Source organism: Ranitomeya imitator, chromosome 1 (assembly GCF_032444005.1).
Source record: "Ranitomeya imitator isolate aRanImi1 chromosome 1, aRanImi1.pri, whole genome shotgun sequence".
NCBI lineage: Eukaryota > Metazoa > Chordata > Amphibia > Anura > Dendrobatidae > Ranitomeya > Ranitomeya imitator.
Window position 1 is genome coordinate 905,141,905 of NC_091282.1, and position 27,571 is coordinate 905,169,475.

The 27,571-nt window shown below is 47.8% G+C and overlaps 1 protein-coding gene across 1 annotated transcript in view; it reads right to left on the reverse strand.

Moving 5' to 3' along the window:
* The window catches only part of LOC138658207 (N-acylethanolamine-hydrolyzing acid amidase-like), a 204,626-nt gene that overhangs the window by 71,943 nt on the left and 105,112 nt on the right, over nt 1-27,571 (reverse strand). Inside the window, exon 7 of the mRNA XM_069745717.1 lies at nt 25,914-25,976. Coding sequence (XP_069601818.1) covers nt 25,914-25,976 — 63 coding nt within the window. The remainder of the gene's footprint in view (nt 1-25,913; nt 25,977-27,571) is intronic.

Below are 27,571 nucleotides of genomic sequence, written 5' to 3' on the forward strand. Positions count from 1 at the left end.
TGACGATTCCATTATAAAGAACGTCAATGGTAAGTCATTATCTATAACTGTGCTGTGATCTCTTATATGTTCTGTAGGGCTAGTATCTACCACTGACCATATGGCGGTAATATCCAAGTTGGTCGTTATAAAGAGATTATCTTCAGTAATAGCGCGGTCATCTACTGGGGTTCTCCACTATTAGGGGGCGTCATCGAGTTGTAATCAAGGTTACCTGGTTAGGGGCCCACTCAGAAGCTTCGCCCCCCCTGGACCGAAACCCTAGCTACGCCTCTGGTTGCAGTGATAGCATGTGTTGGAGTAGAGAAGCAAAGGAGAGCAAAGGAGCTCGGAGCGGAACTGTGATTGGGCACCCTCTGAGCTGAAGGGCAGGAACCGGGCACCAGGAGCCCGTACTTCAAGTCCCACAGCAGAACCAGAAGGACAGAAGATTGCAAGTCATCTGTCCGCACCCACACCTGAAGGTGCAGCAGTACATAGAGCCCGAGTCGTGATAGAGACCCTGTAAAAAGGCTCACATTACCTACCATACGGGTTACTGTCCCAGGACAGGAGAGAGAGAACTTTGTAAGGGAGCCACAGGCAGCAAGGACCTCGCTTAAGAGCGTGAGTAGAAAGGCTTACAAACCTCACCTGGGAGAGGGATCCACCATGGTCTCTGGGCCGGCCGGACCACATCACCACTTGTTGCTGGTACCCTGGACTGTGGCTTACTACAACCAGTAAACCAGGTAAAGAGACTGTAATCCTGTTACCTCTGTTTATTCTGGTACCACACCATGCTTGTCAAATACACCGGGAGCCCTGGGGACCCAGCTTCACCTGTGGGAAGCTATACCATCCCAGCTGCAGTACCATCATCGCCAGAGGACCCCCTTAAGCAGAGTTGGTCATCCCTGACCGAGTAAAATAGGTGGTGTCACAAACTTTTATTATTTTCACAATCCCTTTAAAGACTATCCCTTTTACTTGGGCGCACAGGGCCACGGACCGGGTCGCTGCCACCGTGACCACCCCTTTAACGATGACTGGACCCGGTATCGAGTGCCCCACGGACCTGGTGGGCGTTCTATTTGCACCAAGAAAAATTTTAGGCAGTGCATTAGGGGAGCGTACGTCACATTGTTAGTCTGTTCAAAACAAGTGCAAAAAAAAAAAGATTAGTTAACACCAAATAACTTTATAGGTAGTGCATTAGTGTTGTGAACGTCACTGCAGTTTTTTTTATTAATATACAAACTTTTCTTTTTTTACATCTACTGATTTTTCTTTTCATTTTTTTCTTCTAAGTGTACCTTCTAAATTTTTCCTTTTTTACTTTTTTCTCTACTTCTTTCTTCACTACTTTTTAATAAATAGTACCATTTAACTCCCATTCAGACGGTGACGAAAGTGGAAAAGAGGGTAGTAAGACTGACTGTGGTATAAATAGCAGAACCTCCTCCTGTCGCCGGAGACGTAAAAGAGGAAAACGGGCTGAACAAATTGCACCCTCGGAGAAGAGTGATAAAGAGGAGACAGGGACAGGTGCCAACAAAGATAATGTCCTTGAGATAAAAGACACTTTGTCCTTGACAAAACTCAGCACTGAAGTAGCCGAGGAAGTGGGAAATTTAAAACTGTCCCTGGGTGGTGGTAGGGCTCCAACAGCTGGTATCGCAGTTGGAGAACAACTCCAAAGAAAAATGCAGGAGAAGCTGTCACCACCTAAACAGGTCACATTTTCTGGTATGGCTGCCCCCGCCATCCTGACATCACCTTGTGGAGCACTGTCATTCCCCTGTGTCAGTGTTTCTGTCAGCACACCATTGTACTCAGTCCTAGCGGTTGCTACTGACAAGGACACGTCAGTCACCCCCGGAGTCTGTGTCACACCCCACAGTATGGTAAACCCTCAAGTTCCTTTCTAACAGGGTGTCAGCTTCAAAGGTTTTATTTACCACATCACTGTCAGTCCTCTGGGGGTACACGTCAGGAAACATCATGTCGGTAAGTTGGGCAGATGAACCCTTCACACTGGTTACCCCAATGTCTGACCTGTCAATTCTAGGACGTATTACTGACTTAACGTATGCCACTGCAACAACAGAGAGACTTCCATCCTCCTGCTGTAGAGGAACGCCCTCCCCCCACAAATCCGAGAATAACTTACAGTCCCGGCCTACTATCACCGGACAAGGTAAGTTTGGAACTATGGCGGCCTCCAGACTTGAATGGCCGCTGACCGTCTCGAGTTGCACCAAGGCCACTGAATAAATCTTAGTGTCCCCATGGATGCATAAATCAAGTGTAGATGACGGACAGCACTCCCTTACTTGGGCGCTCGTTCCATATCCAGGGAACCCACCTGGGTAACACGTCACAGTCTGCACAAAGGAACAGCGCTCCACCGGGTGTATCGATAAAAATAAATCCTTTATTTAGCCATAGAACAAAAGCGACGTTTCGACCATATGCTGGTCTTTTTCAAGCATACAAACATGGCTGACAGGCGGTCTTAAATATCGTGGACACCACACAGGGAGCCAATCGCTACCAAGTACCGCCCATCTCACAATATAAATCAACATTATGTAAACATATATAAAATAGACATCAGGCATTATAATATACATATAGATAAAGTAACATTCATTCCCTTCACAATACCAGTGAAAAACGATCACTTAAAGCACTAAAACCCAATATTTGTTTACACTTTAGCTCTCCTCGATCTCACCGCCTGTATACGTTGCCATAGTGAACAACACTTCCTGTATGTGACTAGCACACGTACCGCACTTAGCATAGCCAATCTCATTTGGTCTAACATAAAGCATCTAACATTAACCAATCGTATGATCTCTTATACTCACATATCACTACCGGTATCCACCAACGCTATGATTACTAACCATGTCCGAAGGCAGTGGGGCGCAGGCACAGCCACGTCAGAGCAGTGTCCACACGCTAAGTGCGGTACGTGTGCTAGTCACATACAGGAAGTGTTGTTCACTATGGCAACGTATACAGGCGGTGAGATCGAGGAGAGCTAAAGTGTAAACAAATATTGGGTTTTAGTGCTTTAAGTGATCGTTTTTCACTGGTATTGTGAAGGGAATGAATGTTACTTTATCTATATGTATATTATAATGCCTGATGTCTATTTTATATATGTTTACATAATGTTGATTTATATTGTGAGATGGGCGGTACTTGGTAGCGATTGGCTCCCTGTGTGGTGCCCATGGATGCATGTGACCTCAATCTACCTTTCAGATATTACAAATTTATGCTCTACAGCCCTTACTAGGGTCACCGAGCTCCCCGAATCGACCATACCAAATACCTCTTCTACATCTGCGTTCAATTCTAGTACACATCCACGTAACCTCTTGCCGGGTGGGTAGTTCATAGAGCACATTGGACACACATAGTACAATTGCCCCAGGCAACAGTTCGATGATGCATTCACTGCCGCCTCTTTTCCTGCTACCACCTCTATTTGGGTTACCGCCCCCTTTTGGGAATCTGCCCTCTTTAGGTTCACTACCCCCTTTTGGTACTCCACCCCCTTTTGGGCAACTACGCTCTTTTGGGATACCGCCCCCTTTTGGAACTCCACCCCTTTTTAAACAACCATCCCTGTTTGGGTTACCGCCCCCTTTTTTGGGGACACCACATTATTAGGGACACCACCCCTTCTCTGGGGTACACCCAACGGTACTCTCAGGCACCAGTTCACATATGTCTATTTGGGTCGCACTGGCCCTTTAAGATTCTGCAAAAAGAAATTTTTTTTTTTTTTTCCAATTCTCCAGCTCCTGCTGGTAATCACAAGCCGCTGCTGCTGAACCTCTTGCTGCAACTGCAGGTGCACTCCACAATGCTCTGTACTGCTCCACTGCAGACTTCGTGGACCCGCCGATCCACAGCAAGACGCTTGTCACCTTTGTAACCACGCCGAGTTACAGCAAGACGCTTGTCAACTTCGTAACCCCGCCGAGTTACAGCAAGACGCTTGTCACCTTCGTAACCCCACCGAGTTACAGCACAAACACAATTTCTCGGACCCACCGAGCCACAGCAAACTTTGTGATTGTATTGGGGAACCGTTCTGCCCGCATTCGAAACACCAATTGTAGCGTTTCACCCACTACGTGTCTTGGGGAACACTCGCTTGGCAGCAGAATAATCATAGACAGGCACGTTTTTTTCAGATAAACAGTCCATGTGGTTTATTATACTCAGCATAAACCACTGTAGGCCATGTTTCATATCACATACCTCACATAGTCCTTTACTTCATCATATATGGCTTTACAAATCATTCATTATTCAAGCCTGTATCTCTCCAGTCACCGGGTGACTGCACAGTTCAGCAACTGTCCTATGTTAGTGCACACAGTTCTTTTCCCCATGCCAGGGGTTACCTCTTAGGAGCTCCTGCTCCACAGGTTGACTCCACGTCAGTCCAAGGTCCACAACAGGACCGTCCAGGTCAATGGTCTCACAGTGCTTCCAGGACAACTCCACTCCCACGAGCATCCAACACTGACCATGCAGAACCTACAGCACACAGGCTACTCAGTGCCAAAGCCCAACCATGTGCTATTCAGGAATTCCCAGGATTTCCAACACAGGCTTCCAGGGCCTTGCACTTGGACCATACAGATCCAAACACAGGAACCACACAGGCACATGTGACCCACACCCTGGTCACGTTATATACCTTTTAACCACTCCCCTGGGTGGGAGTGTGGGTGGCTAGTTTGTCCCACCCATCTCACACAACTAGCCCTGCCAATCTCCCATTAGAACTTACACATTTACATGTGGGACTACAGGTCCCAGACCACAACATAACTTTAGATTGACAGCGCAGAGTGTCCTCCTCTGCGACACACATACCTGCCATCTACAATTCTGCCAGTCACTGTTTCATCACATTTATGCCTACAAGCGCATCTTGAAGCACACACACAGCGCCCCCTGGCTGTAACGTGGGTCACTGCACCACAATATACATTTATTTAAATATATATATATATATATATATATATATATATATATACTTATATTGGTACTGCTACACAATCAAGTGTATTACCGTGTCTTGGTCACTATGTATATATCTTATGGCATATTGTCTCTCTTATGCTTTTATCTGTTAAATGTATATATTGATATGTTATGTGCCTGTTAAATAGGGAGAGCGTAGTACTGAAGTTTGTCCACTAGATGGGAGTATCTTAGAATAGTGTAAATAGCACTAGAAAGGAGTTCCACATAGTTAGGCACTAGTTAATGTAGGAGGGGTCAACTGCAGTTAAGAGAGTTAACTTCCTCATTAGAGTCAAAAGTGCCCGGGCACCCAAACAGTCCATACGGGCTTGAGTGCCCAGGACAATAGCAACAACCCCGCAACGTTCTTTTTTTTAAGAGTAAAAGCCCAGCCATCCACAGCAACGGACCGGAACAGCAAAGACCAGTAAAGAAGCAGGCAAGGAGAGAAACAAGACAGTACGGGGGCACACTTAGCCCTAAGATGTGGCAGCTTATAGTTTGGGTGGATGCCCTCAGTACCGAGGTGAAGCGGTTGATGGGGGAGCTTCCAGAAGCAGTGAGCTTGGAGCAGGAGGACGTTGGGTCACCACAAAGCACAGTACAGAAGGGCAGGTCGCTCCTCAAGTGGCAACTAGCTTCGGAGATGGAAACTATCTTGTCTGGGACGAAATAGACAAAGGAATGCCTAACCATAGCAGAGCTGAATTGGGAGGACACTGAGGAACCATGCGGCACGGGATGACCCTGGTATGTGTTGTGTGACAGGAAGGAAGGTGCAGGGAAAGAAGAAGAGATGTGTAATGCAAAGTCTGTTTTAAATGCTGTGAAGAATCTGGATGTGCTGCGTAAAGCTAACAGTAAAGTTGTTTATTTGAAAGTTGAAAAGGACTGTATCTCAATCTTTATTATGCCGACTGATGGGAACCCACAGCAAAGCAGAGGTGTCCCTGACGGTGCAGAGAGTGGAATTAGTGGTACACAAAGTAATGGACAATGTTTTCATGTATCGGGAGACCAGTGTTGTGAATTCTGTGGCAGAGCTCCCTCCTGTGGTCACAAGTGGTACTTCTGCTGATTCTCTCTGTGAGCTTCCGTTGGTGGAGGGAAGTGGTACTGCGGCTTCTGAGTTTCCTCCCTCAGGTGATGTGGTGAGGTCGTTAGGTGCTGCTCTACTTAACTCCACCTAGTGCTTTGATCCTGGCTTCCTGTCAATGTTCCAGTATTGGACTTGTTTTCCTCCTGGATCGTTCCTGTGGCCTGCTGCTCTGCATAGCTAAGTTTTCCTTTGCTATTTTGTTTGTTTTTTTTCTGTCCAGCTTTTCTATTTGTTTGCTGGTAGCTCTGGGACGCAGAGGGTGTACCTCCGTGCCGTTAGTTCGGTACGGAGGGTCTTTTTGCCCCCTTTGCGTGGTTTTTAGGGTTTTGTGTTGATCGCAAAGTTACCTTTCCTATCCTCGCTCTGTTCAGAAAGTCGGGCCTCACTTTGCTAAATCTATTTCATCTCTACGTTTGTCTTTTCATCTTAACTCACAGTCATTATATGTGGGGGGGCTGCCTTTTCCTTTGGGGTATTTCTCTGAGGCAAGGTAGGCTTATTTTCTATCTTCAGGCTAGCTAGTTTCTCAGGCTGTGCCGAGTTGCATAGGAAGCGTTAGGCGCAATCCACGGCTGCCTCTAGTGTTTGTTGGAGAGGATCAGGGATTGCGGTCAACAGAGTTCCCACGTCTCAGAGCTCGTTCTATGTTTTTGGGTTATTGTCAGATCACTGTATGTGCTCTGACCTCTATATCCACTGTGGTACTGAATTGCCTAGTCTTAACAGTACAGGAAGCCAAAAGTACTAATGATTCTCAATAGAGGGAAAAAAGAAGTTCTGAGACCATTTTTTTTTCTCTGCACTGTGTTTTGCCTTTTTTTTCCCCTAGACATTTGGGTTGTTCAGGACACAGGTGTAGCAATGGACATTAGAAGTCTGTCTTCATGTGTGGATCAGCTCTCGGCAAGAGTACAAAAGATTCAAGACACTATTGATCAGAAATCTATGTTAGAACCAAGAATTCCTATTCCTGATTTGTTTTTTGGAGATAGAACTAAGTTTCTGAGTTTCAAAAATAATTGTAAACTATTTCTGGCCTTGAAACCTCGCTCCTCTGGTGATCCAGTTCAACAGGTTTTGATCATTATTTCTTTTTTGCGTGGCGACCCTCAGGACTGGGCACTTTCTCTTGCGCCAGGAGATCCTGCATTAAGTAATATCGATGCGTTTTTCCTGGCGCTCGGATTGCTGTACGACGAACCTAATTCAGTGGATCAGGCAGAAAAAAATTTGCTGGCTCTTTGTCAGGGTCAGGATGAGATAGAGTTATATTGTCAGAAATTTAGAAAGTGGTCCGTGCTCACTCTATGGAATGAATCTGCGCTGGCAGCTATGTTCAGAAAGGGTCTCTCTGAAGCCCTTAAGGATGTCATGGTGGGATTTCCTATGCCTGCTGGTTTGAATGAGTCTATGTCTTTGGCCATTCAGATTGGTCGACGCTTGCGTGAGCGTAAATCTGTGCACCATTTGGCGGTATTACCTGAGCTTAAACCTGAGCCTATGCAGTGCGATAGGACTTTGACCAGAGTTGAACGGCAAGAACACAGACGTCAGAATGGGCTGTGTTTCTATTGTGGTGATTCCACTCATGCTATCTCTGATTGTCCTAAGCGCACTAAGCGGTTCGCTAGGTCTGCCACCATTGGTACGGTACAGTCAAAATTTCTTCTGTCCGTTACCTTGATCTGCTCTTTGTCATCGTATTCTGTCATGGCATTTGTGGATTCAGGCGCTGCCCTGAATTTGATGGACTTGGAGTATGCTAAGCGTTGTGGGTTTTTCTTGGAGCCCTTGCAGTGTCCTATTCCATTGAGAGGAATTGATGCTATGCCTTTGGCCAAGAATAAGCCTCAGTACTGGACCCAGCTGACCATGTGCATGGCTCCTGCACATCAGGAGGTTATTCGCTTTCTGGTGTTGCATAATCTGCATGATGTGGTCGTGTTGGGGTTGCCATGGCTACAAGTCCATAATCCAGTATTAGATTGGAAATCCATGTCGGTGTCCAGCTGGGGTTGTCAGGGGGTACATGGTGATGTTCCATTTCTGTAAATTTCGTCATCCACCCCTTCTGAGGTTCCAGAGTTCTTGTCTGATTACCGGGATGTATTTGATGAGCCCAAGTCCGATGCCCTACCTCCGCATAGGGATTGTGATTGTGCTATCAATTTGATTCCTGGTAGTAAGTTCCCAAAAGGCCGATTGTTTAATTTATCTGTGCCTGAGCACGCCGCTATGCGCAGTTATGTTAAGGAGTCCCTGGAGAAGGGGCATATTCGCCCGTCATTGTCGCCATTAGGAGCAGGGTTCTTTTTTTGTAGCCAAGAAGGATGGTTCGCTGAGACCTTGTATAGATTACCGCCTTCTAAATAAGATCACGGTTAAATTTCAGTACCCCTTGCCGTTGTTATCTGATTTGTTTGCTCAGATTAAGGGGGCTAGTTGGTTCACCAAGATAGATCTTTGTGGTGCGTATAATCTTGTGCGAATTAAGCGAGGCGATGAATGGAAAACTGCATTTAATACGCCCGAGGGTCATTTTGAGTATCTTGTAATGCCATTCGGACTTGCCAATGCTCCATCAGTGTTTCAGTCCTTTATGCATGACATCTTCCGAGAGTACCTGGATAAATTCCTGATTGTGTACTTGGATGACATTTTGATCTTCTCGGATGATTGGGAGTCTCATGTGAAGCAGGTCAGAACGGTTTTTCAGGTCCTGCGTGCTAATTCTTTGTTTGTGAAGGGATCAAAGTGTCTCTTTGGTGTGCAGAAGGTTTCATTTTTGGGGTTCATCTTTTCCCCTTCTACTATCGAGATGGATCCTGTTAAGGTCCAAGCCATCCATGATTGGACTCAGCCGACATCTCTGAAAAGTCTGCAAAAGTTCCTGGGCTTTGCTAATTTTTATCGTCGCTTCATCTGCAATTTTTCTAGTATTGCTAAACCATTGACCGATTTGACCAAGAAGGGTGCTGATGTGGTCAATTGGTCTTCTGCTGCTGTGGAAGCTTTTCAAGAGTTGAAGTGTCGTTTTTCTTCTGCCCCTGTGTTGTGTCAACCAGATGTTTCGCTTCCGTTCCAGGTCGAGGTTGATGCTTCTGAGATTGGAGCAGGGGCTGTTTTGTCGCAGAGAGGTTCTGATTGCTCAGTGATGAAACCGTGCGCCATCTTTTCCAGGAAGTTTTCGCCTGCTGAGCGAAATTATGATGTGGGCAACCGAGAGTTGCTGGCCATGAAGTGGGCATTCGAGGAGTGGCGTCATTGGCTTGAAGGAGCTAAGCATCGCGTGGTGGTATTGACTGATCATAAGAACTTGACTTATCTCGAGTCTGCCAAGCGGCTGAATCCTAGACAGGCTCGTTGGTCGCTGTTTTTTGCCCGTTTTGACTTTGTGATTTCGTACCTTCCGGGCTCTAAAAATGTGAAGGCGGATGCTCTGTCTAGGAGTTTTGTGCCCGACTCTCCGGGTTTGTCTGAGCCGGCGGGTATCCTCAAGGAAGGAGTAATTGTGTCTGCCATCTCCCCTGATTTTCGGCGAGTGCTGCAAAAATTTCAGGCTAATAAACCTGATCATTGTCCAGCGGAGAAACTGTTTGTCCCTGATAGGTGGACGGATAAAGTTATCTCTGAGGTTCATTGTTCGGTCTTGGCTGGTCATCCTGGAATCTTTGGTACCAGAGAGTTAGTGGCTAGATCCTTTTGGTGGCCATCTCTGTCGCGGGATGTGCGTACTTTTGTGCAGTCCTGTGGGATTTGTGCTCAGGCTAAGCCCTGCTGTTCTCGTGCCAGTGGGTTGCTTTTGCCCTTGCCGGTCCCGAAGAGGCCTTGGACACATATCTCTATGGATTTTATTTCAGATCCCCCCGTCTCTCAAAAGATGTCAGTCATTTGGGTGGTCTGTGATCGCTTCTCTAAGATGGTCCATTTAGTACCCTTGTCTAAATTGCCTTCCTCCTCTGATTTGGTGCGATTGTTCTTCCAGCATGTGGTTCGTTTACATGGCATTCCAGAGAATATCGTTTCTGACAGAGGTTCCCAGTTTGTTTCGAGGTTTTGGCGAGCTTTTTGTGGTAGGATGGGCATTGACTTGTCTTTTTCCTCGGCTTTCCATCCTCAGACTAATGGCCAGACCGAACGAACCAATCAGACCTTGGAAACATATCTGAGATGTTTTGTTTCTGCTGATCAGGATGACTGGGTGTCCTTTTTGCCTTTGGCTGAGTTCGCCCTTAATAATCGGGCCAGCTCGGCTACCTTGGTTTCGCCATTTTTCTGCAATTCTGGGTTCCATCCTCGTTTCTCTTCAGGACAGGTTGAGTCTTCGGACTGTCCTGGTGTGGATACTGTGGTGGACAGGTTGCAGCAGATTTGGACTCATGTAGTGGACAATTTGACCTTGTCCCAGGAGAAGGCTCAACGTTTTGCTAATCGCAGACGCTGTGTGGGTCCCCGACTTCGTGTTGGGGATCTGGTTTGGTTATCTTCTCGTCATATTCCTATGAAGGTTTCCTCTCCTAAGTTTAAACCTCGTTTTATTGGTCCGTATAGGATTTCTGAGGTTCTTAATCCTGTGTCTTTTTGTCTGACCCTTCCAGATTCTTTTTCCATACATAATGTATTCCATAGGTCATTGTTGCGGAGATACGTGGCACCTATGGTTCCATCTGTTGACCCTCCTGCACCGGTTTTGGTGGAAGGGGAGTTGGAGTATATTGTGGAGAAGATTTTGGATTCTCGTGTTTCAAGACGGAAACTCCAGTATCTGGTTAAGTGGAAGGGTTATGCTCAGGAAGATAATTCCTGGGTCTTTGCCTCTGATGTCCATGCTCCCGATCTTGTTCGTGCCTTTCATGTGGCTCATCCTGGTCGGCCTGGGGGCTCTGGTGAGGGTTCGGTGACCCTTCCTCAAGGGGGGGTACTGTTGTGAATTCTGTGGCAGAGCTCCCTCCTGTGGTCACAAGTGGTACTTCTGCTGATTCTCTCTGTGAGCTTCCGTTGGTGGAGGGAAGTGGTACTGCGGCTTCTGAGTTTCCTCCCTCAGGTGATGTGGTGAGGTCGTTAGGTGCTGCTCTACTTAACTCCACCTAGTGCTTTGATCCTGGCTTCCTGTCAATGTTCCAGTATTGGACTTGTTTTCCTCCTTGATCGTTCCTGTGGCCTGCTGCTCTGCATAGCTAAGTTTTCCTTTGCTATTTTGTTTGTTTTTTTCTGTCCAGCTTTTCTGTTTGTTTGCTGGTAGCTCTGGGACGCAGAGGGTGTACCTCCGTGCCGTTAGTTCTGTACGGAAGGTCTTTTTGCCCCCTTTGCGTGGTTTTTAGGGTTTTGTGTTGACCGCAAAGTTACCTTTCCTATCCTCGCTCTGTTCAGAAAGTCGGGCCTCACTTTGCTAAATCTATTTCATCTCTACGTTTGTCTTTTCATCTTAACTCACAGTCATTATATGTGGGGGGCTGCCTTTTCCTTTGGGGTATTTCTCTGAGGCAAGGTAGGCTTATTTTCTATCTTCAGGCTAGCTAGTTTCTCAGGCTGTGCCGAGTTGCATAGGGAGCGTTAGGCGCAATCCACGGCTGCCTCTAGTGTTTGTTGGAGAGGATCAGGGATTGCGGTCAACAGAGTTCCCACGTCTCAGAGCTCGTTCTATGTTTTTGGGTTATTGTCAGATCACTGTATGTGCTCTGACCTCTATGTCCACTGTGGTACTGAATTGCCTAGTCATAACAGACCAGGTCACAGTTACATCAGAGTGTTCGGCCATGACTACCGCCCTGGTCCAGCCCCTTACAGTGGCAAGGTAAGATAAGGACATCCCTTTTTTTCCTTATACTTGACCACTAACATGTTGCCACTGCATTGGGCTCTACTGTCGCCCTTTCTCCACAGGTGCCAAATTAGTGGTTAGGGAGGCTTGATTTTTTTGCACAGTGCCACATGCAACTGTACCTCTGACACAGAGGGTCTTGAAGAGTGGGGTGCTGGGGTAAAAGTTATCTATGTAGAGGTGATAACCTTTATCCAGCAGTAGGAGCAGAAATTCCCACACAATTTTCCCACTCACCCCTAGGACAGGGGGGCATTCAGTGGGTCAATATGGGTGTCCTTCCCTTCATAAACCCTAAAGCTGTGGGTGTGCCCTGAGGTACTTTCATACAGCTTGTACAGATTAATTCCTTAACAGGCCCTATTGCTGGGCAGGTATAGTTGGAATCTTAGACTCCCTTTGAATTGAACCAGAGATTCATCTATACAGATGATCCTTTGGGGGTTATGCGCCTCAGAAAATTTTCTGCTGAAGTGGTCAACTATTGGCCAAATTTTACATAGACAATCAAAGTTAGGGGAGGACACTGCGCATTATCACTATAATGCAAAAATGTTTGCATTGCTTCAAATCATGTCCTTTTCATAGCCATACGGAATATTGTAGAGTATATTACTCCAGTATTGCCGAAGCTCTGTTTTTTTTACTATGTCCATATGCAACACAATGTCCAGCTAGCATATGGCGACGTGGGATTTGGAGTGAAAAATTGATGGGCATACAAATTTGTCTGGGCCATCACAAGATAATCTATTTCAGTGAGGCCTTTAACATCAAATTGGATTCCTGAGCTGGCCATGAAATCTGGAATAACAGGCTGATAATTTTCTGGAGAGTGAGTCCATATTGGATCAATTGCTTTAGGGGTTGCCTGGATCCTAGGTCGCCCTGCTGGGGTTCCCTCCTTACTACAGTAGATGAGTAGGAGGAGAAATAGGAATAGAGGAACGTGGGAGCTTCCTCACTGGCTGTATCCGTGTCGGAAGCAAGGAAAGTCTCCTCTGGTGACTAGAGTCTTGAAGAATAGGCCATTTTTATTTTATTCTTCAAAACACTGGGGATGTGAGTGTAAGTGGTGCTTTTACACTTGTATTGTGTGGGGCTTGTGTAAGGCTACGTTCACACTATCGTTGTGCGCCGCTGCGTCGGCGACACGACGCACAACGCACCGAAAAACGGTGCGTTTTTCGATGCGTGCGTCGTTTTTTGATGAAAATCGGACGCAAGAAAAATGCAACTTGTTGCGTTTTCTTGGTCCGACGCTAGCGTCAAAAAAGACGCACGTGTCGGAAAACGCAACAAGCAAAAACGCATGCGTCTCCCATGTTAAACATAGGGGCGCATGACGCGTGCGTCGCCGCTGCGTCGCCCGACGCTAGCGCGACGCACACTAGCCGAACGCTAGTGTGAACGTAGCCTAATTCGACCGCTATCACCTGACAACTAGAGGATAAAGTTGACAAGCTGACCAAGGAAATGTGCACATGGAAAGAGCAAGCCAACAGCTTTCGCCAGGTAGAAGCGCACGTACAAAGCTTGGAAAGAGCGTGAAAAGGTCTGTCAACAGCTGGCAAAGGAAAGTTTGAAGGTGGCGAGCATGGAAGTCGCCAACTCTGCGCAGCTGGATCAGGTGCGTCACCTGGAGTCCGAGCTCTCAGCAGTCAAGGCCCGGCTTGTAGCGAAGGAAGCACAGCGGTTCCAGGAAATTGCTAGAGGATTATCTCGTGAGAAGGAAATGGTGGCAGATTTACAGGCCGAATTAAAAACACTAAAAGGGCATCTGGAACAAGAAAAGGCCCTGAGACAAATGGCGGAGAACAGGTTGGATGAGCTGGAGAAGGACATCTCTGAGCTCAGAGGTCACCTGACAGCGTCGCACAGTGTGAATAAGGCCTTAGGCGAAAATGTGGTAGTGCTCCGAGAAGCCGTAAGAGGTCTTCTGCCAGAGGAGAAGTTACGGGTTAGACACGTACAGCAGCCATGCCCGAGTGATAACAAGGCGGAGCCGCAGATGTCCATCTTGGCAAGGAATGTTGAGAAGTGTGAAGCGGAGGAAGAATTAGCGCTAAAAGCAGAACAAGACAGTTGTCCGGTCGCGGCAGATGTCTTGATGGAAAGGTCCGAGGTAAAACAGGAGCCGCCCGTCCATGAAGAGAGTGAGACCCCGCTATTCAAGTGTGTGATGGATGTACCCGAAGATGTGCAAGAAGCCTGTAGCGGTGAAGGTGTGCAGGAGGCCTTTAAGAAGGGGGTTGAAGCGCATAGTGTGAACTGGGCCCCAGAGACGAAACAGTTGGTGATACTGTCGACTAAGGAAGTCACAGTGAAGCGGGTGGCTATTCTGAAGGATATGCACCCACAGTGTCTCCGTACGAAACGGATGATCTTGTTGAGGAACAAGGAAGCAGCTCGACGTTTGGAGCATGCCAGGAAAGCGCAAAGTTGGCTGGGCTTTGTGGAAGACGTCATTCGAGTACCCAGAAGTCTGGTGGGGAAAGTCATTTGTAGGTTTGGAAAAGTGATGCAGGACCTGGTGAATAGATCCGGTGTGGCAAGAGTGAGGATTCTAGATGTTGGCGAAATCCAGGTAACTGGTGAAGATGAGATGGTTCCATTTATTGTAACTGGCTCAGTAGATAGCCTTAGGAACATTCGAGTACTTCTTGAATACCGGGTGACATATTTAAAGGAGATAGAGCAGCTAAGACTGGAACGTCTGAAGATTAATAAACAGCTGCAGAATATAAGATGGCGACCACTTCCAACCCAGGGTATGGAGGTACGAAAAGGTACCCTAAAGAATAGAAGAGTTCAAAGTAGTGACTCCTCTGTTAGCTCGAGGCTGAGTGACCCAGGTGGGAGACCTGGTAGCAGACGTAGTAGCAAAGGGTCAGACTCAGACCAGACAGTCAGCTCGACTGTAAGTGGGTTGACCAAAAAGGGTCTTCTGACACAGACAGATGGTGACTCAAGGGTTGAAGCCCAAGGCCGACAAACTGACCGCTGGGGGTGGGAGAGGCCTATCAAAGGTGACGTGGGTTCCCGGTATCGGAACCACGGGTTTATGTCATGTGTCCACCCCAATAGGGTTGAACAAAGGGGGGAGGTATGTGGTGCAGTGACCCACGTTACAGCCAGGGGGCGCTGTGTGTGTGCTTCAAGATGCGCTTGTAGGCATAAATGTGATGAAACAGTGACTTGCAGAATTGTAGATGGCCGGTATGTGTGTCGCAGAGGAGGACACTCTGCGCTGTCAATCTAAAGTTATGTTGTGGTCTGGGACCTGTAGTCCCACATGTAAATGTGTAAGTTCTAATGGGAGATTGGCAGGGCTAGTTGTGTGAGATGGGTGGGACAAACTAGCCACCCACACTCCCACCCAGGGGAGTGGTTAAAAGGTATATAACGTGACCAGGGTGTGGGTCACATGTGCCTGTGTGGTTCCTGTGTTTGGATCTGTATGGTCCAAGTGCAAGGCCCTGGAAGCCTGTGTTGGAAATCCTGGGAATTCCTGAATAGCACATGGTTGGGCTTTGGCACTGAGTAGCCTGTGTGCTGTAGGTTCTGCATGGTCAGTGTTGGAGGCTCCTGGGAGTGGAGTCGTCCTGGAAGCACTGTGAGACCATTGACCTGGACGGTCCTGTTGTGGACCTTGGACTGACGTGGAATCAACCTGTGGAGCAGGAGCTCCTAAGAGGTAACCCCTGGTATGGGGAAAAGAACTGTGTGCACTAACATAGGACAGTTGCTGAACTGTGCAGTCACCCGGTGACTGGAGAGATACAGGCTTGAATAATGAATGATTTGTAAAGCCATATATGATGAAGTAAAGGACTATGTGGTATGTGATATGAAACATGGCCTACAGTGGTTTATGCTGAGTATAATAAACCACATGGACTGTTTATCTGAAAAAAACGTGCCTGTCTATGATTATTCTGCTGCCAAGCGAGTGTCCCCCAAGACACGTAGTGGGTGAAACGCTACAATATGTATAAATATATAAGTGGTGGTAGTGCACTTAAATCATATGTTAACCTATAGGAAAACACTGATAACATATGGCACCAGGACGAGAGAGAAGGGCAAAGGCATAAACATATTTTACCATAACCCCTACACCACTGTCAGAGGAACCACAACACAAGTCCCAAAGCCAGATTGTATTTTGGATTATAATAAGTACATGGGGGGTGTAGATCTCTCAGATCACATCTTCAAACTATACAGTGTCATGCGAAAAGCTAAAGTATGGTAGAAAAAAATGGCCGTGCACATTGTACAGATGTCACTGTACAATTCTTTTGAACTGCAGGTACTACAGGGACATTTCTTCAGTTTCAGGAGGTAGTCTTCAAGGTCCTAAAGTTTGGCACTCAAGAAAGTGAAGGTCCCAGTACTTCTGAAACTGATAGTGCCCGTATTGTCCCAGGTCAAAATTCTCCAGCAGATATTGCCCACACTGCAAAGAAGGGAAGAACACAAAAAAAGGTGCAAAGTATGTTCCAAGAGGGCAATCCAAAAAGACACAATTTACTGTTGTGAAACCTGGCCTTTGCATTAATGATTGCTTCAAAGAGTACCACACGTCCACAAATTTATAAAACTTTTTACCCTATTGACACAACACACTTTCTGATGTACTCCACACAACTTACACATACCATTTCATTATAAATGTAAATGTAAGGGGGATGACCAGACCGCTGGTACCTGCGTGCAGGGTCCAGAACTGAAAAGGCTGCATCCCCTGTTCCATGAGGGAAGCTTTAGTGAGGCACACCTTCCCCTGTTGCCTGGGGGAGGCTTTGGGAGCTGGACCTTCCTGCTGACAGAGAGGTGGGACTCTATAAAGGGGAGAGCGCGCACAGCAGCAGAGCAGTTTGGTGCGAACCCAGGGCAGCGTGCAGAGAGGTGAGCAGTGCGCTCTGCTTCCCATTCCCCCACCGAGTACAATTCCCCCATCAACTGCAAAGGGACCACACCAGAGAAGGAGATAAGCCGGGAGTGCTGCAGCAGTCCAGAGAGAGAGACTGCTGCACTCAGGGAAGCAGTACGCTCAGCAGCAGCTCAGAGAGAGACTTGGTGGGACCAGTGAGTGCTGCGGCCCCAGAGCATTCGTACAGCGCTGACCCATGCACAAGTACCGCCACCACTGCCAGAGACTGTGAGGAGTGACGTGCAGGGTGCCCATTGGTCACCACGGTGTGAGGCGTGGAATGTACTGGGCTAGTGAGTACTGTGTGCTTGCTGCCAGAGAGAAAACGGGCGCAGTACCCCGCCAGAGTAGAAGCGCGCCAGTGGTTGTCGGCGCTCCAGTCTTAGCAGGAACAGGCAGCGCACAGCATAGAGAGAAAAGTGCAGTGCGCCCAGTAGCTGACAGATCGAGGTGCCGTGTGCTTCATGACTGTGAGTACAGCGCACTTGCCGCAAAGAGAGAACCGAGTACTTTGGTAACCCACCTTACCAGCATATATTTTCCCGCTCACGGGAAACCCTGATTGTGCTGCGGCCTTGTTTGCTCTGGCCGCATATGTTCATGGACTAGGGGCTCAGTGGAAGGTACCGGACACCGACCACTGCCACCAGAAGATGGGAATTGAAGCCCATAGGACCCCATAGGAAAAGACACTGTGTCGCCCCTTGCCAGCGCCATTGACTTCCCAGCTGGAGTCACAGTTTGAGGAACTTCAGATACAAGTGTTTCACAAGAACTGCCACCAACTGAACCATTGTTTTTCAACTCACAATATCCTTTGCCATGTGAACTATTTCATCCCCTTTACCTCCCTGCGTGGAGTATTCCCCTGTTATTAATCTTGTTAATCCTTGCTCTGCCTCCTGTCCATCACTGCATCCCGCGCACTTCTTACATTTGGCGTAGTCAGCAGGATGCAGTCTACGGGCGCAGAGGTGGCAGACCAAGCGGTTAGGGGAGCTCCAAGGGCCAGTATAACACTGGGGAAAATATTGAGTAACCTCCCTAAGTTTACAGGGAACAACATTGTGCTCTGGAGCTGGACTGAGAGAGTCAGGGGTATGTTGAGGATGTACCCCATGACCCCCCCCCCCCGTAATGGAGGCAGGGATTGCCGTGATGGCTCTGGATGGAGAGGCTAGGATCTCCATTATGTTACGGCCTCCCCATGAGTGCGATACCTTAACAAGGTGCTACAAATTCTAGAAGAGATGCACGGAGACTCCACAGATGTCAGAGAATTGCGCAAGCATTGTTTCCGCCGTGTACAAAGGGAGGAGGAGTCCATGACCCAATACATGAATGCGCTGCAGGAGATCCATGCTGCGATTGTAAAGCGAGGTGTCATAGGCGTAGGACCCCCTGACATAATGCTGCGAGACCAGCTAGTGACAGGCTGTAGAGATGCGCTGCTTAAGCAAGCCTTGCATGAGCGCCTGCAAGCTAACCCATTCATGGCTTTTTCAGAAATGGGGCAGAAGCGCACAAAAGAGAGCAGGAGCAGGGATGGTAAGGAGCCGCGATGTACCTACCCCGAACAAGGAATAGCCAGATTGGTCCCGCAAATTACGGCAGGGAATGCAGAAAATATGGGAAGAAATCGAGAACCTGAAGGAAGTCCTTGCTGCCAACTTGGAGTCCACACTCATACCCCAGGGTAACTTACGTCAAGAGAAGAAAGATATTAGAGGAAAGATGCAGAGCATAAGGGAAACTCCAACTGCAGCCCCAAAATTTACTTCCAGATCCTGGTGTGAAGAGCAACTACAGAGGGGGTTTGTCTCTCGGAGAGGACGGCGATCCAGACCAAAGTGTCCACCAGACATGCCCAGAAGTGGTTGTTGGACGTATGAAAGAATGGGGCACCTGTCGAGAAGTTGCCCCACAAGAGAAAGCGGACAGCGAAGATCCGCTTCCCCCTCTGAAAGTCCTGCTAATTGAAGAGAACGCTTCTCCTGGAAGAAATGGTACAGTGAGCGAAGGGGAACCTCATCCAGACCAAGGCAGAGCCATGACATCGGACGCTGAGAAGGCATTGTCTGCCTACAGTGAGATGTCTGCACTGCTCAGACGTGTGGAGGAGAATCGGGTGGAACGCCATATTGGATCCAAGGGTCGAGTCTGTGAGGATCAACCCGAAGGGGAGAAAGTGCCAAATGTCTCTGAAACACCCACTACCACAGTTCCATATTGTGAGGAGGAAAAACCACTTGCTTCTTTCCTTGAAATGGAAGGGTCATTGCCCTCTAGCCCAAGGGAAGAACATAGGCCTGAAACTCCAGAGATAGTTGCTCCATCGAACTCAGACGTACTCCCGTCTTCTGCAACCCAACCTGACTCTACCATTCAACCTGAAGTTCCGAATAACCCTAATGAGAAAGTCAAGAGGAGCATCAAGGTACTCTGTATGACCATGCAGGTGATTCGCCCCTGCGAGAGGCACAGGACAATTCCTTTAGGGAGAACCTGGTGCAAGAGAGGCAGGCATGGATGCGAAAATTGTGGGCATTGATCCCACCTCCGAAGAACATAAAGGAGCATGAAGAACTCTCGCCCGTGGAATGGTGAGCTAAAGGAGAGGGGGAATATAAGGGGGATGATCAGACTGCGGGTACCTGCATGCCAGGTCCAGAACTGAAAAGGCTGCATCCCCTGTTCCGTGGGGGAAGCTTTAGCGAGGCGCACCTTCCCCTGTTGCCTGGGGGAGGCTTAGGAGAGCCAGACCTTCCTGCTGACAGAGGGAGGTGGGGGTTCTATAAAGAGGAGAGTGTGCGCAGCAGCAGAGGAGTTTGGCGTGAACCCAAGGCAGGGCGAAGACAGGTGAGCGGCCACTCTGCTTCCCTCATCGAGTACCGACGCTGCGGCAGCTCCATCAACTGAAAACCGCACCAGAGAAGGAGAGAAGCCGAGAGTGCTGCAGAGAGAGAGAGACTGCTGCGCTCAGGGAAGCCGTGCACTCAGCAGCAGCTCAGAGAGAGACTTGGCGGGAAGATAGTGCACCTGGGACCAGTGAGTTCTGCGGCCCCAGAGCATTCGTACAGAGCAGGTCCATGCTCAAGCACCGCCACCAGAGACTGTGAGGAGAGACATACAGGGTGCCCATTGGTCACCATGGAGCATGGCGTGGAATGTACCGGGCTAGTGAGTACTGTGTGTGTGCTGCCAGAGAGAAAACGGGCGCAGTACCCTGCCAGAGAAGCAGCGCGCCAGTGGTTGTCGGCGCTTCAGTCTTGGCAGGAACAGGCAGCGCGCAGCATAGAGAGAAAAGTGCAGCGCCCCCAGTAGCTGACAGAGATCGAGGTGCTATGTGCTTCATGACCGTGAGTACAGAGCACGTGCCGAAAAGAGGGAACCGAGTACTGGATAGACTTTTGTAACCCACCTTACCAGCATATATTTTCCCGCTCATGGGAGACCCTTATTGTGCTGCGGCCTTGTTTGCTCCGGCCGCATATGTTTATGGACTAGGGGCTCAGTGCAAAGTACCGGACACCGACCACTCCGGCCAGAAGACGGAGCATTGAAGCCCATATGACCCCATAGGATAAGACACCGCGTCAGCCGTTGTCGGTGCCATTGACTTCCCAGCAGGAGTCACAGTTTGAAGAACTTCTGATACAAGTGTTTCACAAAAACTGCCCTTAACTGAACCGTTGTTCTTCCACTCACAATATCCTTTGTTAGTTGAACTGCTTAATCCTCTGTTTAACCCTTTACTGCCTACGTGGAGTATTCCCCTGTTATTTAACTTGTTAACCCTTGCTCTGCCTCCTGTCCGTCACTGCATCCCACGCACCTGCTTACATATACACCAGTAAAACCAAAAGTATTATTAGCATTTCTATAACTTTATAAATCCCTTTAGGGTTTAGTTTCCAAAATTGAGTCACTTGTGGGAGATTTCCACTTTTTAGGCACATCGGGGCTCTCCAAATGAGGCAAACTGTGTTTCAGTGACAAATCAGAAGGCCAGATTGCCACTTAAATATCGTTAGGTATAACAGTGTTCAGGCACACTATCTAAGAAAATAAATAGTGATTGTGTGTGACATAGTGACTGACTGTGGGCCTAAGGTTGTGAAACAGCAGGTTGCAAGAGGGGAATGCTACATACAACATGAGTGGGAAAAAGCAGTATCATGGTGGAAGGGGGAATAGAGTTTGTGTTCGACATGTACCTGGGTTAGCTGTTCATGAAAGTGCAACTGAACAAACACCGTCTTGTCCTATCCAAAGTCCACTGACAACATCCGTTACTGGAAGGCCTACTCGACTCCCTTTCTTTGGCAGCCGCTCAGCAATATGCTTTGCAGATGAGACTCAGAAAGGTCACATGCTCCAGTGGATGGCAAGCGCTGCATCAGATGACCTCGCCTCCTCCTTAACATCACACACAGTACAATTCTCAGAGGTGGCACCTCAATCACCCTTGTTTCACCCTGCATCACAAACTTCCAAATGCCCAACTGACTGTGGGGAACCACAGATGGGTAATTTTGCAGAGTTGTTCACACATTCTATTCCATGGTCATCAGAGGTCTGCTCCGAAGAATCACAGAATCCAGAGGAGGCAAGCATCTGCACTGATGCCCCCAAGTTTTTCATGTTGGATCCAGACACTGACAAAGTAAAGTCTGAGCAGAATCCGGACCCTTGCCATGAGATGTGAACCTCCGGGGGTGGAGGTGATCCTGATGAGACTCAGATACTAGAGACCGTACTGTGGTATCAGGGCAGGAAGAGGAGGAGAATGACTCTCAGGATGAGGAGTGTGAGAACAGAGAATGACAATGAGGTTTTAGAACCCACTTGGTGTGAACCCAGAGGTACGTAGCTGAGTAGCTCAGCAGAGGAGGAAGACAAGGAGGTTATGTTGCGGCTTCCCATACAGACACAAAGTGATGCAACCATAACAAGCACTGCATCCTCAGCCCCAACTCTGGCTGTCGCCAGCACTGGTCGCGAATGTGCAGTTCACATTGGCGGCAAGGGTTTCCTAGCCTGGGCCTTTTTTGAGACTGCAAAGGATGACCCAACTCACATTATCTGCCAAATTTGCAAAAAGAAGACTCAGTAGAGGCAAAAATTGCAGTCATTTGATAACTGCATGACTGGACCGGCACATGCCTGATAAACAAACCTTAGTGTGGGAATCTCACTGCACTAAAATGCGGACTAACTGGCCTCGCCAACCACCGGCCATCCCATCAACCAAATCTGCTGCTTCTTCCTCCTCCGTCACCGTGCTAAATGTTCTCACACATGTCTCCAGCCGCAGAAACTCCACTTGTTTACCCTCTACAGTTGGGGTGAGTGAGAGCCCATCAGCTGTTATGGAAGTGGGCATGACTGCTGTTTTTGTGTCACCTAGCACAACACATCTTTCTCAATCCACTATAATATCTCCACCTGCACCTCACTCACAGTCCAGCATTTGTCCTGTTCTTCGCACTCCACCCTCTTTCAGCACAGCAGCCTGCCTTCAGTTCTGCAGTTGTGGCATGCTACACATGCAAAAACTAAGAGCTTGAATTCCACCATCTCCTATCTGTTGGTCACAGAAATGCTGCCTTTCCACCTGGTGGTTACAGACGGTTTCAGAAAGTTGATGGCTGTTGCAGTCCCTTAGTACCATTGCCCAGTCACCATTACTTCTCTAAGAAAGGTGTGCCTGCACTACCCCAGCATGTCGCAGACAACATCATACGTTCCCTGAAAAAAATCAATGCCTACCAGGGTGCATTTCACCACTGACACCTAGATGAGCAAACATGGAAAGGGGTGTTACATCTCACTGACTGGGTACTGAGTGACTCTGGTGGCATTGTGAGCAGATGGTCAAGGGGATGCTCCACAAGTCTTTGAATCCCCAAGGCTTGCGGGACAAACCTCTATATCTAACAGTTCCTCCACTGCTTCTGGCTCCGCCATCTCCTCTAGGGCATCCACTTGTGCCCTCAACCTCTCCCATAATCAGACACGCATTCCAACTGTGCAGATAGAATCCCCCCACCTCTGTACTGCACAGCGAGGGCTCACCACAATCAGGCAGTGTTCAAATTAATATGCCTTGGAGATTGCAATCGCACAGCTCAAGAGTTGTGGGCAGCTATTCAGGTCGAGTAACAGCAATGACTGTCTTCAGTGAACCTGGAGCAAGTGTAGGCCGTGTGTGATAACGGTGCAAACCTGGTGGTGGCCCTATTCCGTTGGCAACCTCACACATGTGCCTTGCATTGCTCACATTCTCAACCTTGTACAGCAATTTTTCAGCCACTATCCCGGCCTGGATGTGCTGCTGCAGAAAGCATGGTCGCAGTGTGCTCTCTTCCGCCGATCGTACCTCTCAGGTCATCGACTTGCATCGCTACAGAGGTCTTTTGGCCTACTGGTTCACCATTTGATTTGTGATGTTCCGACACGGTGAAATTCCACTCTGCACATGTTGAAGCGACTGTGGCAGCAGCAATGAGCCCTGGTGCAGTATGTCCTTTTGCATAGCTTGGGGCAAAGCAGTACGGACATAGTCCAAATCACGCTTATGTAGTGGGCACAGATGAAGGACCTCTACACCCCTCAGCATAGCTTTGAAATGGCTACTAAGATCATTAGCACTGACAATGCCGTTGTCAGCATTGCTATACTGGTCACTTACATGCTGGAGCACACTTTGAACAGTCTGCGTGAAGAGGTAATGGTCCCAGAGGAAGAGGTGGAAGCAGAGGATGCGGAAAGGATAATAATATCTCAACTTTCTGATCTGTGGTTGCAGAGGCAGGTGTCATGGTAGTGTGGCTTACAATGATGGAGGGGCGCTCATGGTACCAGACAAACTGTTGGTGAAGGTGTAGGAGCTGAGGAACAAATGGAGGAGGATGAGGTGATGGGCGCACAACAGTCAGGAGATGAAGAGTATAATAATTTCCTCTCTGTTGTCTGTGGTTGGTGGGAGGGGACAGAGGAAGCAACTTTGACTGTTACCCCTCCACCAATAGACCATAGACTTGGACCTCATGGAAGCTTCAACACATGAGCTCCTTCTTGGTGCACCATCTTCAACATGATGCCCATATTCTTAGGGATAGAAATAGTGCTGAGCTGACTACTGGGTTCCCACTTTGTGAGATCCACGGTACAAGAGCAAATTTAGTCAGATGCTTCTCCCCCCAGAAAGGGAAGCGCGCATGCTGGAGTATTGAAACACGCTTGTAGACAATCTTAAGAGTGGTTTCCCCCAAGATGGCAGCCAAGAGCAGTGTGCATCCCAGTTCTAGATATCCAACCTCGGTACAGGGGTCATCGCAAAAACATTATCAGCAGTATTAGTGGAATAAGCTATTTCTGTTGTTTCACATATTTTTTGGACCAGCCCGTGCACCAGCAGAACAAAGTACAAATTTGACACATTGTGAACGACTGGAGAGGATGGTGCAGGAGTATTTGGAGCTCAGTATTAATGCCATCATAGGTGGGTTTGGACCCTTTGGCATTTTGGTCTTCAAAAATGGACAAGTGGCCTGAGCTCACCTGTCATGCCTGGGAGGTTTTGTCATGCCCAGCTGCCATTGTTCTCTCAGAAGAACATGTCTTCAGTGCTGCTGGTGGTTTCTTGATTGATAAGCGTATCTGGTTGTCCCCTAAAAGTGTAGACCACCTAACTTTCATCAAAATGAACAAGTCATGGATCTCCAAAGACTTTTGTACCCCAGTCATAGACTGGGCAGACTAGGTGATGGTGTAATGTTTAGTGTCATGCATTGATCTTGCATTATTGCAGTCTGTGCCACCTTTGTGGTGGCTTCTGTGCCTGCTGTTGCTAATACTGCTGATGTTACAATTTTATGAAATGTGGAGAATCCAAGATGGGTCTCCATCTGGTGGGTTGCCAGTAGTGGAAGGTATGTCAGGAGCTATTATACTGTTTCTACTCTGTGGAAATTGATGCCACTTTAGTGGTGTATGACAATAATTTTTTGAAATGTAGAGTATCCAAGTTGGGTCTCCTCATGTGTGTTGCCTTTAGAAGTAGGGCTCCCAGATGGGCATACTTGCACTTACTATCAACTAGCTGTGTTACTTTCCTTACATTTTTCTATCAATAGTACTGTATGAAACTGATGTTTGTGCCATCAGAGTGTGGCTGTAAAAAAAAAAAAGAAAAATTGGAGGTGTTACATGAGGTATCAGGGCTCCCAGCTAAGAAGGTTTACATCGCTCCCTTAATCACCAGGTCCTCATTGAAACTTCAATTACAAGCTGTAAATTTTGGGCCTGACCCCGATACCTCATGCATGGCCCATGGCTGACTGCTTCTGTGTCATTATAAAAGGTTCTACTTTGGTTCAATTGATCAGTCAGCAACCTGTGTTACTTTCCTTACATTTTTCTACCAATAGTACTATATGAATCTGATGTTTGTGCCATCTGAGTGTGGCTGGGAAAACAAATTGGAGGTGTTGCATGCGGTATCAGTGCTCCCTGCTAAGAAGGCTTACACCGCTTCCTTAACCACCAGTTCCTGATTGAAACTTCAATTGCAAGCTGTAAATGCTGGGCCAGACCCTGATACCTCATGCATGGCCCATGGCTGACTGCTGCTGTGCCTTTTGCAAATTTCTACTGTGGGTCAATTTATGACATTTTTCATGGTTGTCTGCCCCTTATTTCAGCTGTTTGGGAATCTTTTTGTCACCCCTTAAGGTGTTGTGTATACATTTCGTTTGGCCTCCCATTTAATCTCATGGAGTTTGGGTACGTTCGTCGAACATGTTCTAAACATTCGGTGAATCGAACCGAACCAAACCTTGAGAAGTTCACTCATCTCTAGTTATTACCTCATAAAGTGACACTAGTCAAAATTGAAAAAATTGGCCTGGTCAGGATGGTGAAAACAGTCTTCACGGTGAAGAGGTTAAAAGTCTGAATATGCCAATCATTATAAATATTGTGAATTGATCAGGACATTTACATACCATCTTCCATCATGTGAAGGTGGACTCAGCCATGTGTCATGGTTAGTTTGTAATAAGAACCATCTGTGTTCAAGAAAAAAAGAGAAAAATGGAAATGAGTAACACACGACTACATGATCTAACTACAGGTGAAGATAAAATTCTGCAAAGACTTTAGTTGTACGGAGCAATAGAAAAAGATTGCTTACAAAGTAACTTGCCTCAAAACACATAATATTGTCTCAAAAAGTTAGTAATGTCATATTCTGTAATAAGAAACTAAGGTGATGTAAAATATAAGGATTATATCTTGTTGAGCCAACCAAGTTAAAAGTAACCTGTTAGCACAGGTGTCCCCAACTCCAGTCCTCAAGGCCCACCAACAGGTCATGTTTTCAGGATTTCCTTAGTCTTGCCCAGGTGATAATTGCATCACCTGTGCAATACAAAGGAAATCCTGAAAACATGATCTGTTGGTGGGCCTTGAGGACTGGAGTTGGGGAACACTGTGTTAGCAGGTTTTCAGTCCATGCCTTTGATTTATAGAAAAATAAATGATATCTGCGCATTTTAATGCAAATGAGCCAAAAGTTCAAGGGGCTTGGCCCTGCACTTACAGTACTCTGGCCTTTCTTCCTCTTTCCCTGCAGGCCTTCTATCAGTGACTGATAGTTCACTCTTCCCTGTGACCTGATTCCCTGCCTAAGATCTCGCACAAGTTCTATGGCACATGTGTGCAGTAAGGTCCTGATGATGTTCAACAGCTGGACAATCGATTTTTGCATACGCTGCACCTGGGAATGATGATGTGGAGCGCCCCCGTGGGCCGTGGGGTACTCGGTACCGGGTCCTTCGGTTCTCAAGGGGGATGTCACGGTGGCTGACCCGGTCCGTGGCCCTCGGGAGGTCCGTTGTAAAGGGAAAGGTCTTTAAAGGGGAATTGTTCGTGACGCCACCTGTGGTATTCGGTCAGGGTGACCGACGCTGCTTAGGGGTCCGCTGGGGTGATGTTATGGCAGCTAGATGGTATACCTTCCCACAGGTGAAGTGTGTCCCCAGGGCTTCCCAGTATGTAGATGGTGATGGTGAGAGGCGTAGTGAAGAACGAGGACACAAGGTTGCAGTCTCTTTACCCTTACTGAAGGCTTCAGCATCCACAGTCCAGAGCACCAGATCACAGGGCAGGCAGAGTCCGGCTGGTTTGGAGGCAAATCCAGAGTCCCTTTATCCAGGTGGAAATCAGTAGCCTTCCTCTAGTGCTGCAGTGTTGTAGTCCCTTACTGCTAAGCTTCTCATAAGGTCCTCACAACTGTTGTAGATGTTATAGATGTTATGTCTTTCTCTCTGTCCCCCAGATTGATAGGACAACCCGTATGACTGGTGGCTTGAGGCTGTTTACAGGGACTCTAGCATGCCCCGGCTTCTGAAAGTTGCCACCGAGCCTCCTGGGTGTGGGGCGGATCAGTAACTTGCAATTAGCTGTCCTGCCAGTCTCTGAAGTAAAGCGTAGAGATCCTTACTCCCTTGGTATTCTGGCTACTGGGATCCTGCGCCTCAGAAGGAAGCAGCCTACTCCTGGCTGATCTCCCTCTGATATCCTCTTCTGTTCTGCTTTCAATCCGTCTGTTCCCTAGGAACTGCAGCACTTCATGCCACAGGGCTCCTCTCCCTCTGTCTTC